The following is an 18302-nucleotide window of genomic DNA, read 5'->3' as shown; positions in this document are numbered from 1 at the left end:
ATGATTAAAGTTTCATATAGATTTTGTATCTAACATTTGTCTATACTACTCGATTTGATTAGATACATCTATGTGTTTGTGATGTGTGTACATACATACATATACACGTTTGATTTATTATCAGAACCCCTACTTGTGTCGTTATTTGTATCAATTGAAGTGTATATTTACATTGTCTAAGATTAATATTAAACTGTAAATTAGATTTCCAATCGAAAGAGGTTTACTTTAAATTATTTGCCTTCTTTCCTCATCCATTAAAGAAAGTTATATCTAGGGTTCATTGTCATTTTCATTGGCACTAATCTAATCTAATCTAATTTTGACGCTGCTTTACTAATCATCTGTACTGATAATTGTCGTCTTTTTTTTAAAAAAAAAAATGTAAACCCTTTCTTCACTTGAATCTTTCGACAAAAATGATACCAAAGTTTGGATTAATATTTTTATTTTTTAATTTCATTACAATATTAGAAGAAAAAAAAGTTCAATTGTATAATTTTACTTGAAATTTTCAGATAATCCTAAAATTTATTTAATGTTAAAGTTTAAAACAAATCTAGAAATCACAAATTAAAGTGCCCGATTTAGTTTAGTACTTGAAGGTATTTATGAACAGAAAATGTGTTAAAATATAAATACGTTACATTTTAGTAAAAATTTATAATTAGTTTTTGATTTTAATATTTCAATCATTATGTAATGAACAAAATAAAAAAGATTCATTTGTCAAGCAAAAGAAAGATTGGTGGTGGAGGGTTTGATAATGATACGAGTGGTTGAAGCAATTACAACAAATTAAAGTAAAGGAATTGAAATTTCAATGGTTTGCTTTAAACACACACACACACATATTTATATATTTATATATTTATATATGCATGCTGAATATGAATCAACGATACACGGCATTATGCATGGACTGTTGCTTTTCTTCCATGGCAGAATTTTAAATTGAAAACTCGATGCATTTAATTCTATTTATGCCTAAATAATTGAACCCACAACCACCATCATATATATATACACATATATGTATATTTTTTCCCATTCACGATAGGTTTAATTATAAACCTCCTGACCCGTTGAAATACTATTTATGTATGTACGTGTATCATCAGTCATATGTAAGAATCATATATGAATATATGCCTGTCGTAATTAACGAGATGATCGTATTTTTCTGAAGATGTATACTACTTAGAACAGTACCTTTATATATATATATATATATATATACACACACACACACACACATATACATACATATAAAGGAGTAATAATAGAGAACTATCCCAGGAGATGAGAATGAATTCACTTTAACTTGGCAAGTGAACAAGGAAGCACTTAACCACTGTGGCCTTCGTCTTTATATCACCACTTCAAATAATTATAATGCTGAATCCTGGTCTTCTTCGTCCCATGTAATTATCTTTTACACATACATATGTATTATATATCTGTACAGTTGAAGTACAGTTCTATCAGATATGAAAAGTAAAAACAAAAGATCCAATCATGAGATGCAAGTGCGTTGTACATTATGTGGATGACAGATCGAAAGATCTTTTGGATATATTGGTATGGGAAACTGTTCGAAAATGATACAATAATGAATCTTATTACGTATAAATAGTAGACACATCTATATATATATATATATATATGTACATGTATGTATGTACATGTATGCTTGTATTTTTATTTACAAATTAGATTATTGACAACAAATTACACAAATTAAGTAATTATATTTGATTGACCGTTGATTAAAATTATAAGTGTATACATATTCCACCTTTGTTCGATGAAAAAATTAAACCATTATTTTCAGTTCTATACACCAAGTTTGTAACTATGGTTGTTAATTAAATGAAGTTGTGAATTTGTGAAATTAAGGAATCCAACATCACTAATAGTTATGATGTATAATGACATGATCCTCATCCCCTATATGTATATCCCTATCCACAACCACATCTCCAAAATCCCACATACGAACTTAGGTGCTTTCCACCTCCAACTCAACAATCATAAAAACTAATTAAATATACAAGAGAAAGAGTCCTGTGAATGAACAGGCAGATAGAGATTAGTCATGAAAGCAAAAGAAATTGGTCCCTGAATTAACTAATTAATATTTAAAAGTATTTTTATATATCATCAATAAAAATACCTTTTTTTTTTCTATTTCAGGGTGTTTATGTATATATGTACGTAGTATATCTAGAGGAAGACATGGGTATGGGTGCATATATATATGTGTGTGTGTGTGTGTGTGTATATATAGTGTGAGAAACAGTTGAAGTGGGTGTAAGGTGTAAGGTGTACGAGATTAATTACTATGGGAAATTTAAGAGGAATTTTTGAAAAGGTTAAGCCGTATGTACTTATGGTGTGTCTGCAATTTGGGTCTGCTGGTAATCTCATAATCAGTATGGCCACTCTCAATCATGGCATGAACCGCTACGTGCTCATCGTCTATCGCAATGCTATTGCTGCACTCGCACTTGCTCCTTTCGCTCTTCTTCTCGAAAGGTTCCTTATATATATATTTAAATTAAGATTTATATGTTTTATTAATTAGATAGTACTAATGTGTTAATTATAATATGATTAATAATAATATAATTTGTTAATACTAACACACGTAATCTTATATATATATATATATATGTGTGATAAATTTTGCAGGAAAGTGAGGCCGAAGATGACATTGAAAATTTTCTTCCAAATAATGATCCTCGGATTTCTAGAGTAATTGCTTCTCCCCCACATCTATTATATTCTTAAAGTATATACATTTTAAATTATTAATTATTATATATATATGTATATATTGGTTAATTATAATTAAATGCAAAGGTGATTAGAGGAGATGTTAATTAATTAATTAATTCGCAGGCCAATCATTGACCAAGGTTTCGGCTACTTGGGGATGCAATTCACATCAGCCACATTTACATCTGCAATTATGAACGCTGTGCCCTCTATTACCTTCATAATTGCTGTCATTTTTAGGTAATCACGTACCTTCATGCATAATTAATTACACTGCACATATTTTGCTAATAATTAATCAACATGTTAGTTAGTTAATTAATTAATCGAAAATAAGCAGATTAGAGAGAGTAAAGATGAAGGAAGTGAGGAGTCAAGCGAAGATGATTGGGACACTTGTAACATTCGGAGGAGCTTTGCTTATGACGCTATACAAAGGCCCTGTCCTTAATCTACCCTGGTCAAAAGACACCTCCCCTCACGGCACCTCTTCTCACAACCATACAAACTGGGTTGCCGGCACACTCCTAATTCTTCTGGGTTGTGTTGCATGGTCCTGTTTCTACGTCTTACAAGTAATTATACATATACCACTTAATTTAATCAATCCTATGATTACGTATAAACTATCTTAACTAAACATGTTTTAACTTAATTTAATCCAGTCTATAACGATTAGCAAGTACCCGGCAGAGATCTCACTATCATCGTTGATATGTTTGGCCGGCACCTTACAAAGTGCAGCCATTGCGGTGGTTGTGGAGCGTCGATCTAGCGGATGGGCTGTTGGCTGGGATTCCAGGCTTTTTGCACCCTTATACACTGTAATTATAAACTACTCACCATTCTTTCTTTTTATATATAACAAATTATTATTATTACTATCTCGAACTTAAATTATAAGTTTTTACAAAAAAGGGAATAGTGAGTTCGGGAATTACGTACTATGTACAAGGAGTCGTGATGAAGACGAGAGGGCCGGTGTTCGCAACAGCATTTAACCCTCTTTGCATGATCATCGTAGCTGCACTCGCTTCTGTTATCCTAGCCGAACAAGTTTACTTCGGAAGGTATTTGTTTAAAATTAGGAACTAATCTTGGATTATTCTTTAACTCACAAGTAAGAAATGATTATAAGTACTATTAATTTGATGGTTAATTTTAATAATGACTTATTGCAGTGTGATTGGAGGAGTGATAATAGCAATGGGTCTATACTGCGTCGTTTGGGGTAAAAACAAAGATTACTCTTCCCCTACGAAGGGTTCTGCCATTGATCATCCCCAACAGCAAGAATTACCAGTTACGACTACTAAGGCACCATCAACTCCTTGATGATTTGGAAGTGAAACAAATATGTATCTGCATTTGTATGTGTATATGTATTTTATTGCATGGTTTTTATAATCGCGTCAAATACATCAACATGTATCCATATATATATATATATATATTAATTTTTCTTGAAATTTATATTATGAGAAAATTAATGGAAACGCTTAAACTATCGTCCACATGAGCTCAATATTTCGTTCAGTTCGTATTTTCCATCAAGGAACTTAATCAAGTACTTGCAAGTCCACAGAAAATGGATTGTCGGTGAATAATAATGCAATTCCAACATGGGTTTTCCTATATATTAAAAAAATAAATATATGTGAAAAACCATGTTGGAATGTGAAATAGGAAAGATAAATGCATATATATATATATATACACCCACATACATGTATATAATCAGTTCAGGTGTGTGAAGCCAACATAGAATCTAGCTTTGTTTTCCACTATGAGAACACCTGGCGGGCATTGCTGACTTAAGATGGTGGGTCACTGTATAACAGTAGAGCCCAAAAACACAGTTCTCTCTCTCTCTCTCTCTATATATATATATATATTGGATTATGGCAATTTTTTAACCAAAATCGGACAGGAACCGGACCAGTTGTGTGAAAGTGGCCGCCACTAATCAACCAGGCCAAGTTCTGGTGATTTCCAAAAACTTCCATCTATTCCTCATCAAAAAATTTTAAGACTATTTATTCAAAATGTGTAAATTCAAAATCTTTAAAATGCAAACTGTAAAAGTTGATGATTAAAAATAAAAATTTTGAGTAGGTCTGCTACTAAAGTTGGGATCAAGATGTCTGTGTTTTTTACATTAAACAAAAATATCATTAATTATTTTTGAGAAAAGTAATAAATTATTATGTACATACATACATACATACATACATACATATATATATATATATTGTATCATAAGGTTACAAAAAATGATGGAGAACATGATTGAAAACTTTCTGAATATCGGTCTCTGTCCATATGTGATGCGATATTCTATCATTTTCAACTTTACTTTTCTCCTCTGTTTGGATGCAAATTAACATGAAAAAAAAAAAGCACTTATGACGATGGAGAATAAAAGATTCCTCCAATTATTCTATATATACATATTCATTAATTAATTATTTATAATTAACTAATCCAAATTAAATATTTATTGGTATGGAAATCAAGATCGTTGCATGGGCGTTGGTGATTTTCTTTGACGTGTAATTTACATGCAAAGATAATCACAACCTTGTATATTATTAAGTTTTTTATTTTAATTAAATTATTATTATTATTATTAAATTTTAAAATATTAATGGTTGCCTACCTACTATAATTATTAGCTTTCCATATCTATACATTGCTTCCGATTTGTAAGGTGGTATTCCACTACCCTTATTTTTCTTTTTGTTGGAATCCGAACACGAAACCACCAACTTTTTTAATTGTCTCCCCATCTGTTTTTATACTCATCTTCAATTATACACTCACACACACATACATATATATATATATATATATATATATATATATATTCTGATAGAATTAATATATATATTTCTTTGAAAATAACTTCAGATTATTCAAAAATTGTTACATTAATTCACACGTCGTCACAAAGAATTATTGCATATGTAGAGTATCTGTTCATCAGTGATTTTCGTTGATGCATATAATTTTAGTGGTCCACTTCCAATTTTTGTCAAAATTAACGTTTCAAATTAGTAGATTTTACATCTGCTTACGTCTATGACTATACGTATATATATATACCCAATAAAATATTTGTTTTATATTACTTTGTCGATCTAAATTATTACATATTATCAACGAGCACTCTAGAAGAAAGTTTTACAAGTAGAACAACTAACTAGTTATACTTTTATTATGACAATAACAACTGAGAGAAGCGTATATATATTGGGCAAGCAATAGCACATAAATATAGTGAGTGACACAAATCGTACAACTCGTAAGTTGCTTGAAGAACTTACTTAAGGATTAACATCACTGCACTAATCTGATTTGGTAATTGGATTAATTAAGATCAGAATATATTAAAGGGGAGTGTAGAATCAAATTGATAGCAATTAAGCAACCATGTGATTTAATTAATGGTATCCAACTCTTGATACCACCATATGTCGTCATCCTCGAGCATTAATCTTTAATACGATTTGGTGGTCAATAAATCAAATCCCCCCTCCCCTCCACTTAAATTCCCATATTTAATAATCTTTAATTTAACTAAATAAATTAATTAAGAAATAAAAAGAGAGTGTGATTAATTTAATCGTATGTGGATGGAGACAGATGGAATTAATTAACACAAATTAACTTCTGTTTAACGATGATAATCCCGCAAATTAACTTCCAGCAAAGTGAAAGATTCTAGGCAGCTTGTTGGAATATGGGGCTGTTAATGGATAAAGAATCTCAAAATAAATTTAGGAAGTCATCATCCTGATGGAAAACTAAGAGATGAGGGGAATCTATTCATTTCATCCTAGTTAACAGAAGCCTACACTAGAAATAGAATATATGGCCTCGATACACACACACGCATATATAGAATATAATATAATTTTAGATGGGTTAGTGAATAAAGTTTGAAATCAATGTATCTTACTATATAATAAAAATATTATATCTAAATACATATATAGTTTATTATCAGTCTTGTAACTTTCATGGCAAGAGTATTTCAAGTAACTTATTTTGTGGCAAGAATATTTTAAATTTATTCTTAATTCCTTTGTAACTTTATTCATAGATCTTAATTGTGTTGTGTATTGTCAATCATTTATTGACGTGATAGATGATATCTCATTTTATTTATAAAAGATTACGAGTATATTTTTATTATAAAATTATATTATAATTAATGTATATATATATATAATTTAATTAATAAAATATATAAATTTTTACTTAAAAAAATTATATTGTATCTGAAAAACAAAAAAACTATATCTTAAATTCAACCATGTTGAAAATAAAACAGGTATAAAAAGAATTAGAGTATTTTAAGAGATATTTAAGTTAATTAATATGGGTAATAATTGTTTTTTTGGACATATGGTGTGTGGAAAGTGTGAGAAATAGTGGGTGGCTCTGTGTTTTGCTTTTAATGGGATATATAAATAGACCATATCTCCATTCTAGTTATCTGCAGCAGCCAAAGAGAGAGAGAAGTGTAAGCTAGTAGCTTCCTTGCAAAATTAGAAAGAAAGTAGAAGGACATGGGAGAAGTAAAGGGAAGTGAAATGTTGTTGAGGAGATTAAACAAAATTAAGCCCTACTTGGCTATTTTGTCTCTGCAATTTGGATTTGCAGGGATGTATGTAATTAGCATGGTTTCTTTGAAGCACGGAATGAGCCATTTTATTCTCGCCACCTATCGTCATGTTGTTGCTACCCTCGTCGTTGCTCCCTTTGCTTTTTTTCTCGAAAGGTCTTCTTTTTTTTTTTCATCGGTTCATAATTTTTCATTCTTCACCCAAAATTATACCTCTCGCTTACTTAATGAATCTTGTGTTCTTAACTTTTGTTACAGAAAAATCAGGCCGAAGATGACCCTTCCTGTTTTTCTTAGAATTATTGCACTCGGTTTCCTCGAGTAATCCTCTACTCTTCCCACCTTTAAATATTCAACTTCAGTTGATTAATTATTTCACCAAACTGAAATATATATATATACACACACACTACGTTTTTTTAAGTTAAATTAGTTCGTCAGCAAGAAATTGATTTTATAAATAAAATTTGGTTATATATTTAATTAGTGTGGTTATTATGGAGCAGGCCAGTGCTAGACCAGAACTTATATTATATGGGGATGAAGGCCACTTCAGCGACGTTTGCTTCAGCTTCTGCCAATGTCCTTCCCGCCGTTACTTTCATAATGGCTGTTATTTTCAGGTATTGAATAATTTTAATGTCTATGCGAATAAAAAAAACTCATCAACTTTTTTTTAATGACTAATCGGGTCATTAGCTTTGGTGAAGATAAAATTACGTTTTACTTTTTACTATTCTAATTTTACTGAGTTAATTTACAATATTAAGGTTAAATTTTTTTAACAATTGAAGAAAAAAAATTTGAAAATGTTGATGATTAGGTTGGAAAGAGTTAATTTGAAGAAGGTGCACAGTGTAGCAAAAGTGATAGGAACAGGAATCACGGTAGGTGGAGCAATGATCATGACATTATACAGAGGACCCATCGTTGAGTTCTTCAAGTCCGGTGGAGTCAGCCACCATGCAGCCGCCGCCACCACCACCTCCGATGGATCCTCCGACCAGCATTGGGTCACCGGAACTCTCATGCTCCTAGCCAGTTGCTGTAGCTGGGCTGGCTACTTCATTTTGCAGGTAATTATACATTTTTAAAATTTTTTAATTAACGATAATATTGAATTACTGGAGTGATTAATAATTTTGATTCTTGAATGGGTAATTTGTGATCAGTCATTTACGTTGAAGATGTATCCGGCGGAGCTGTCTCTTGCAGCATGGATTTGCCTGATGGGCATGGTGGAAGGTGCGATTGTCTCCCTTATTATGGAACGTGACATGAGTGTCTGGATAATTGGTTTTGACTCCAGGCTTCTTGCTGCAGCTTACTCCGTACGTATATATTTCTATATACATATATATATATATATGTATAGACACAATATTCGATACTTACAATGGGTATAACTACTTTTTTGTTAGATTCCAAAATATGTACATAACCAAACTGAGCATCTAATAATATCAAGTGTATATATTGTAAACAAGTTGATGCACTGTTAAGTAATGATTCCTTTTCACTTGAGTAGTACATATATATATATGGCTATCACAATATATTCTGTCGTAAAATTATATCTATATATGTGCACGTATATAATTTAATTATTAAAAGTGAATAATATAGGGGGTGGTGTGCTCTGGAATGGCATATTACGTGCAAGGAGTTTTAAACAGGCAGAGGGGACCGGTGTTTGTAACATCATTTAGTCCTCTTTGCATGATCATCACTGCAGCTCTTGGAGCCATTGTGTTAGCCGAGAAAATCCACCTTGGCAGGTAATTAAATTAATTACTAATGATGGGTTTAATTAATTAATTAATTAATTGACTAATTAACTAACTAATGATGGTATTAATGTAATGGACCCGATCAGCATAATCGGAGCGGTATTTATAGTGTTGGGACTGTACACGGTGGTGTGGGGTAAAATCAAAGACCGTCGAAACGAAGATACGAATAAATTTGGCGATCAAGAATTGCCGGTAACGAGTAATTACGAAAAGACCAACGACGCCAACAACAACAACATCACTCCGGCGACAACATAACATCTCTCTCTCTCATCTCTCATCTTTTGTAATCAGGGCTGCCTGCTATCTATATTTTCCTAATTTTTCTTTTTCTTTTTTTGTTTCAAGGTAAGATGATATTCAAACATATGTATTTACCTTGTTACTTTTACTTTTTACTGTTGAGATTTCAATGCAAGTAATTGAAGTAAATCACCAATTTTACTTTCGTTTACAGTGCTCCTGTTTCAAATTCTGAAACTAGCTTGTCTTGGTCCCTTGGGTCAGTTTCTGCATGAAATAAGACCCAGTTAAGTCTTAACAAGACAAGAGATTAATTGTATTTCATTACTAAAATTAAATTTTCTTTATAAAAAAAAACAAAAACTCAAGAAGGACGTATAACGTCGGCGATGGAAGCTGGGAGAAAATTCTCTGAGAGAAAATGTAATCTACTAAACAAAAGTATGAACAAGAATAAGAAAGTAAATGGGCCGACATCTTTTGATATCCAAGCATTCTTGATGAGAGTCCATGGATCGAACTAAGTACTGGATCTTTTAGAAATTCCCTAATTCGAGATTAAAAAAAAAAAGGGGGGGGGGGGGGGGGGGGAGCATTTCCCCTGCCTGTGAAGCTGGTAGTGATGAGGAGAGATTAAAGAGACTGACATCCATGAATCCGATCATCATAGTCAAACTGATTAGACAGACGAATCACGAATTTCAACTTATTCGGTTTAAATTATCAATTTCCCCCGCAACCCATATGGTGATATGCATTTAGTTGAAATGGGTAACCATCTCTTCTTCTTTTTGTTTCAATCCTTCTAAAATTTGAACACAAAGAGGACGGCATTAAAGTTCTCCGAAAAACTCCGGCTAATAAATGGTCGATTCTTCGTGAGCTTTCGCCCGACTCCAGCTCGAATTTGGAGCTTTCTCCAATGGATTTCTGCCAAGTAGCGGCCCTGCTACCCTGCCAAGCCCTTCTCCTTGCTCTCTACTTTCATTTCGAAGGTGGATCAAAAAAGAGATTTTCACCCTTCCCCAAAAAATGGTGTCGTCCCCGAGGAGAGTAAGTGAATGGGCTGAGCTAGATTTATGCGTTCTGTTGGGCCGGAATCGGGCTTCGTAAGGAACGGTCTGTGTTTGCGTGTTGTAAGACTTGTATTTGGGTTGGGTTTCAATTAAGGTGTGCTCTATTTATTTATATTTGGGCTAAAATTGAGGGGTCGAACTGGATTAGGTTCTGGGCATTGAATAAAATAGAAATGGGAGAAAATGGAAGTGGGTTTTAAACTTTAAAGAAACCAGATATATGCGTATGCATATATAGTGTTTTAGGCATAATTTACAAATATGTGGATGAAGATTTTCCGCAATTGTATGAGTTTCTTTAGAACAAATAATTATGATGAGGTGAGACACATAGAACGAGAGAGAAAGATTGGTCATTCCTGTTGATGTGCTGTAAAGCACGATAATGAAGAAACGGGAAATTGTGATGTGGATCATACAAAAAAGCTCTCTCAGTTGCTGTCATTCAATCCATAAATATGCAGGAGAAGAATTATATATTCACTATCTTATTATGTTTCTCTTGTTATCATTTGCTTTAATATTTCCCCTCTAGTGGGAAGATAATTCTTAACCGCATCTTTTCATCTTAATTCTGTACCTATCATACACTTCTCTCTCTCTCTCTCTCTCTCTCTCTCTCTCTATATATATATATATATATGCATATCAATGATATAATATATCTAATCATACAATAATTAGTTAAACATCAAGGGAAAAATGACGTTTTCATGGCTGCTTACCTACTATGATAAAGTTTACTTGCCATACATGATTAAAAAAGTTAGCTACCCATTAATTTTTACGAGGTGCTTCACTAACTTAAGTTTTTAGAAATTGGAATCCAAACACGAAAGCACCAACTTTAGTTGCCTACCCATGTATTTTAACACTCATTTGCCCAAAATATTATTATATACATTTCCTACTTTTTTTCTAGTACTAACATATGTGTGTGTGTGTGTGTGTGTGTGTGTGTGTATATATATATATACCAATGTCCAAAAGCAAAAGTATGCATACATATATATATATATATACGTGGATACATACATGTGATTATGGCAATCTTATTATATGTCTCTTATATCTTTTTTAGTAAAGTTTCAGCATTATTCGTTTAGAGTTATCCAATGTTATCCAATATTTTAACTGCAAATTATTTATGACCCATGACCCGAACCTAACGCATGATGTTCATCATTCGTTGTAATATTAATATAATATTAATGTACGTGAACTGTGCATATAAGGTCAGAAATGGCAGCCATTGATGCTCCTAAAATTTATGTCCCCATTAAAAAATATACTAATTTTCAGTACATTTGCTTTAGTACGGTTAGAAATCACTATTCTCCGCTTCACATGAATCAGCATGTCAGTAAGAAATATACCTAAAAAATTATTCAGCTACCAAGCGAAGAACAATAAGCATATGCTTTCTTTGATCTTTACAGCTCTTCTTCTTTCAGATATATGCTTTATAGGCAACTAGAGTTTTTTAAGATGCTCATCATCACATGCTAAACCAATACTATCTAATCAGCTAGGTATATGATGTGTGTGTGTGTGTGTGTGTATATATATATATATATATGAACGTATCAAGTAGATAGGGTATATGTCTGATACAAGCGTATATATGTATATGGTTTTCTTTGATATATTCTTTTAAACCTTGATTTAATTTCTCGTAAATTAATCCTAAAGGCCTCTTTACCTATCATCAAATTAAAGATTTATGTGCAAGTTCAAGAATATTTTTACATTACTTACATGTATATATATACATATACGTAAATACGTAAATACACGTATATGTACATATATGGTAAGGTGAGGTAATCGAACTTTTAATTTCAGAAATGCTATCCACTCTTCATAGCACCTATAGAAATAGAGGCTCCACACCGACACCGCATGCATTTGCAAGCATTGTCTTGGAGCACTAAGACCTATTGCCATTTGCTGGTAGTTATTATATATATATATATGTATGTATGGTATGTATGTATGTATGTATAGGTATTTATAATTATCACTCTTTTGTACATATTAAATAAGTTGAATTAGGTCGCACCTGACATGCTATGCAATAATATATATTGGATTATTTTGTCTTTGCATGGAAGTGAGGTATGGAATAATTTGGTGATTAATGATTTTTTTAGAAAAACCGTGTCACAACGGGAGTGGTCACGTGGGTTTTGCTTTATATATATGTATATGTATGTATATATATATATTATTATCTGTTACTTATATTCTGATAGATCTTAATTATCAATCATTTATCTCTTCTGATAAGCTAACCCATCATTTTAGGTTTAAGTCAATTATAAAATTTTAAAAGATTTTTATAGAAAGAAAATTTGGTGATGCTAGTTTGGTAAAAAGATTAAGCCTTAATTAAGTTATTATATTAATTAATACGAAACTTATGGATAATTGGTGTTACGGAAGAATGTAATGCCGTACGTGCCCAAAGATTAATAGTTGCAAAGATACTTCATGGTGGGAGATTAGGTTAGGTTAAACCTTTTTTTTGTCAAATTTATATAGTCTATATACATATATATATATATATATATATATTACACAGATACTAGCTAGTTAGATATCAAATATAAATCTAAAGGCAGGTGAAAGTCTTAATTTGAGATCATATTGTAAAATTTGTGAATAAATTAATCTGTTAAGAACATATAATTAAATAAATAAGTTGTATTATGTTTTAAAAATTAAAATTCTAAAATAATTCCATAAGTACAATCAATTATGCAAACTCATACGTATCTAATAGATTACAAATTAATATCGTCTTATATATAGTACATAATAATTAGAACAACCAAAAAATGCATAACTAATATGCTTTATCTCTTGTTGTTTATCCTTATATATATATATACATATATATATATTGCAAATAGTTTGGTGCATGTGATAATTAGTTTTCATTTTACCTAAAATTATCATTTAAAAAAAAAATTATTTATCATCTTATAATACGTAGTATTTCAATTTTAATTTATTACATTTTAATTTTTTATATATCCGTATTTAGAAGCTAAGACAAATATATATTATATATGCGATATAAAAGAATAAAATATGTATAATAATAAAAAATAAAACCAGAAACTTATTAAATAATTAAATAAAAAATTTTAAAAAATTATATATATATATATATATATAAACTAATAGAGACGAACATGCATATTAAGTGAAAAATTATAATCATATACAAAACCATGTTACATGTGCTAATTAAATTGATAATGGAGATATCTTTTTCATTTTGGGTATAATGGGATCTATGTTATATGTCTTTATATATGTTTCGTGTGTGTGAGTGTGTGTATATATACATATATATATATATATAGATATGCAGATCTGAGATGTGAGGTCATCATATAAAGAATTAAAAATCAGAAAGAAAAAATAGAAAAGAAGGGAGAAAAAGTTAGCTTTAGTATATTCAGAGAGATACTAAGAGTAACTTTCTACAGGTAAGGATATTCTATTTGATTGGAATATACAGAAATTAGGATAATATCATATAATACTATTTGTATTGCATAAATGGATCAGAAGAATCTTTGCCCATACAATAATTTTTCTAAATCAGAGAGACAAAGAAAAAATTGCATGACGTGTGATTTTAATATATATATATATATATAATATATATGTAGAATAATGGGGTGTGTAATAATTTCCTCCTATAAAAACCACCCTGCATCTCCTCTCCTTGTCATACCCACAACAAGTACATGAGCAGCGTGTACCGCCTCTGAAACTCGTACAAAACAAAAAGAAAGAGAAAGGATGTTCAATACGGTGCCTTTAATCCTGAAAAAGATGACGCCATACCTGGCAATGGTGTCAATGCAGTTTGGATACGCAGGGATGTATATAATCACCTTGGTGTCTTTGAACCGGGGCATGAACCATTACATACTTGCTGTGTATCGTCATGCCATTGCCGCCCTTGTCATGGCACCTTTCGCTTTAATTCTTGAGAGGTCTCTCATCCATCTACCTTTTCTCCATTCGCCTCTTCCATTCTTATCTATCTAACATGTATACGATATACACACATATATTTATGTATTTCTTATGTTTATAATTAAGGATATTTAAACTTACTGGTGCTTGCTTGGTTTTTATTGCAGGAAAATAAGACCGAAGATGACGTTCCCCATCTTCCTAAGAATAATGTTGCTTGGTTTTATCGAGTATGCATGCCATATTACTTACACCCCATCTTTATCTATGTAACATACCATGCAACATGCACGAGCATATTCTAATCTCCTACATGGACAACATATGTATGTATATATGAGTTTTAGGTTTTACATAATCAATAACTTTCAGCGTTCCAAATTGATAATTATCTTAAATTTCTTCCCAGCGATATTTGTTGTTGTTGTGTAAGACGAAATGTACACATATATATCAGTATAATTATATATATTATATATACATATACACATACATACCTGTGCATTCTGAAAAAAATATTGGATTTAGACATGGAAGAAGTAACACTTGATATATATGTACATATATTTGTATGATTACATGAGGACTAAATTCAGTATTGGTTTAACAATATAACATGCATGGTCTGAGAGACTATATACATATATGTACGTGTATGTATATATATATATATACTATGAACGTATGAACATAATATGGGTAAGTGATCATACCAATTGAAGTTCTTAATATATTAATTAAGAGTAAAAATATTAATTAGAAGTAATTTGTTTTCCATGAATATTCCTAATTGTTCATACGCATATGCATCATAATTGATTATAATCTATTAATTTTCCATAAATTAACAGTGAATTATTGTGGGTTAATGATTTTGCAGGCCAGTGCTGGACCAAAACCTGTACTACATAGGCATGACATACACGTCCGCAACATTTGCCTCCGCCACAGCCAATGTTCTTCCTGCCATAACTTTCATACTGGCCATTACTTTCAGGTACATACCTACATATATATATATATATATATATACGTATATGGATATAATATATTTTTTCAATTAAATTAAAAATACATTTAATTATTATTAAACTATCTCATCCTCTCATCTCCAACTCTTTTAGTGCAAGAATTAGCACGTACTTACCAGCTAGTGCCAGCAGTCCCATCATGCCACCTTATCACCAGATGCCTCTCTCTTGTTCTCCATCATCCTGATCTGATAATCACATACTTGATCAAAATTTGTATCTAACTGATTACTTAATTAATGTAATCTGCAGGTTAGAGAAGGTTAATATGAAGAACATATATAGCCAGGCCAAGGTGATCGGAACGGTAATCACGGTAACAGGAGCGTTGCTCATGACTTTATACAAAGGACCCATCCTTCAATTCATAAACAGCGGCGGATCAACCAATCACGGAGGCCCCGTCAACGCTGTCAACAAGCATTGGATCGCTGGCACCCTTATGCTTCTTGGTAGGACTGTTGGTTGGTCAGGATTCCTCATTTTGCAAGTGAGTAATTAGTGCACAACTTAATCAATTAATGATAATTATGAGTAATTAAATGATAATTATGTTAATTAAATTGTGGTCTGTGACCAGTCATTTACGTTGAAGAAGTACCCAGCAGAGTTGTCTTTGACAGTACTAATATGCCTAATGGGAACGGTGGAAGGTGCGGCTGTGTCACTTGTCATGGAACGTAACATGAGCGCCTGGAAAATTGGATGGGACTCCAAGCTCTTTGCCGCTGCTTACTCTGTGAGTGGCAGATTAATTTGAAAAAGAGTAATTAATTATTATTATTATTATTATTATTAAATCGTGATTAATATAATTAATTTTGATTAAGCAGGGAGTGGTGTGCTCTGGAATCGCATATTATGTGCAAGGCGTGGTGATGAAGAATCGAGGGCCGGTATTTGTAGCAACCTTCAATCCTCTCTGTGTAATCATCACTGCAGCTCTGGGTGTTATTCTTTTATCTGAAAGAATCCACCTTGGAAGGTACTTATATATATATATATATTCATTATTATATTATATCATAATTCAATATCCAATATATATATATATATATATATATTCAAACGTTTTAAAAAGAGGATTGATTGTTGGTGTTGTGATGAAATGGCAGTGTGGTTGGAACCATTTTCATAGTTATTGGCCTATACGCTGTCGTTTGGGGAAAGAGCAAAGACAATAAGAGCTCTGCGATAATCATTGATGAGGATGAAAAAGGTGGAACCCCAGAATTGCCCATCACAGATCCTGTCAAACAAATCAACGACACCTCCCATGAAACCGCTTATGAATTGAAGAACAAGACTGTTTCAACTTAGGAGCTATAATTTTTCAAAGACCCAAAAAAAATATATATATATTTTCTGAAAATTTATGCTACAATGTTGGAGTGGAAGCTATTATTCTGTATAAGCCTCTGTCCTTTTTTTTTTTTTTTTGTTTTACTTATATTTTTTTGTAAGTTTCATAAAATTGGAGGCATCTTTTTGTATCTGTGAAATTTCCCATCAAAAGCAGAAATAGCATTTGATCTCAAGTTCTTTACTTGTTCGATATGGGATTGCATCCCGTACCACCCTCGGTTGTGCAAAGTATATAAGCGAATAAGGGTAAATAGAATATCAACTCAACATAGTTCAAATTGCGGTATATGCCAAAACCCATGTGATATATTCCCTATAAGTCGCTTTTTCTCTAGCCTAACTCTATTCAAGCTCATGTTTCTTCTCAATCTTCTTGAAATTGGGCCTATTAGATGTACACCAAATTTGTTCTTTGCAGCAAGTTGTTCAAGAAATCCTCCAACGTATACTTTGTGTGTTAAATAACCATTAAATTCATTGTTTCCAATTGCAAATGATAAATGTTTGAAATTATTCATCTACGAGGGAATAGATCTCAAAAAATTTCATCGAATGTTGGGTTTGATCAAGTTTTTAAACAACAATTAGTTCTTTATTGAAAACAAAACAGAATCAAACTTGTTAAATTTTTTGAAATATATAGTTGAATGCAAGAAGTTATAATAAGTACGGATTATTTTTCTTAAAATATCATATACTCACTAATTTAAGTAGAGATGACAACATGATAGATTTACAACGAATTGTATTATATTCAAATTCAACTTGAAGAATAAATTCAAACTCATAATTTTTTAAACTATGTTGAGTCTATGAGTTATTCGACCCAAACCCAACTCAAGAGATTTATTATATTTATTAGTAACGAAATTAAAATTAAATATATATTAATTATATTTATTAATATAAAAGATAAATATATTTAAAATATATGTATAACAAATTAGATTCGCACGAGTTTTGAAATACTAAATTTGAACTCGCCCCAACTTAACTCTTTATTTACTTAATCTAAATTTAAATCGATTAAATTAAATGAGTTTGGTGTAAAATATAATTATTAAGATTAAGTCACGTTAAAAATTATTTAAGCAAGCAATTGTAGAAGGTAGATGACATTTTTTGTGAACCACCCTTTTTATATGTAAAAGATATTCTAAATCAATTGAGAATTGAAGAAATTTTATTATTTATAAATAGAAATTATCTTTTTTTTTTCTTTTTTTGCAATCAATTTTGCTACTAAATGTAAATTTTATATTGTGTATAGTTGTATTTTTGAATATATTAGTCAAAATAATTTTTTTTTTTTTTATAAATCAAAGTTCATTTTCAAACTATACAATTTTTTTTTTTGAACTTTATGAATATGAATGAATTTATT

At 31.1% G+C, this 18302-nt stretch overlaps 3 protein-coding genes across 3 annotated transcripts; all 3 read left to right on the top strand.

The window, feature by feature from the left end:
- Nucleotides 1-1992: 1992 nt before the first annotated feature.
- Nucleotides 1993-4250, top strand: UMAMIT20 (nodulin MtN21 /EamA-like transporter family protein). Its single transcript, XM_022045035.2, has 7 exons — nt 1993-2538; nt 2695-2757; nt 2905-3021; nt 3122-3356; nt 3447-3605; nt 3700-3851; nt 3963-4250. Exons 1-7 carry the CDS (start codon nt 2345-2347, stop codon nt 4114-4116), a joined length of 1074 nt encoding a protein of 357 aa, XP_021900727.1. The 5' UTR covers nt 1993-2344; the 3' UTR covers nt 4117-4250.
- A 3019-nt stretch (nt 4251-7269) lies between these two features.
- LOC110816685 (WAT1-related protein At4g08300-like) lies at nt 7270-9658 on the top strand. The gene is made up of 7 exons (XM_022044975.2): nt 7270-7567; nt 7670-7732; nt 7918-8034; nt 8235-8487; nt 8584-8742; nt 9038-9189; nt 9288-9658. The coding sequence occupies exons 1-7, from the start codon at nt 7356-7358 to the stop codon at nt 9460-9462; spliced, it is 1131 nt and encodes a 376-aa protein (XP_021900667.1). The 5' UTR covers nt 7270-7355; the 3' UTR covers nt 9463-9658.
- Nucleotides 9659-14138: 4480 nt separating this feature from the next.
- On the top strand, nt 14139-17091 carry LOC110816747 (WAT1-related protein At1g21890-like). The gene is made up of 7 exons (XM_022045062.2): nt 14139-14539; nt 14690-14752; nt 15403-15519; nt 15806-16043; nt 16134-16292; nt 16387-16538; nt 16669-17091. Exons 1-7 carry the CDS (start codon nt 14343-14345, stop codon nt 16871-16873), a joined length of 1131 nt encoding a protein of 376 aa, XP_021900754.1. The 5' UTR covers nt 14139-14342; the 3' UTR covers nt 16874-17091.
- Nucleotides 17092-18302: the final 1211 nt, after the last annotated feature.

The sequence above is a fragment of the Carica papaya genome, chromosome 1, assembly GCF_054855325.1.
Source record: "Carica papaya isolate Zhongbai chromosome 1, ASM5485532v1, whole genome shotgun sequence".
NCBI lineage: Eukaryota > Viridiplantae > Streptophyta > Magnoliopsida > Brassicales > Caricaceae > Carica > Carica papaya.
This window is presented reverse-complemented; position numbering and strand designations above follow the sequence as displayed.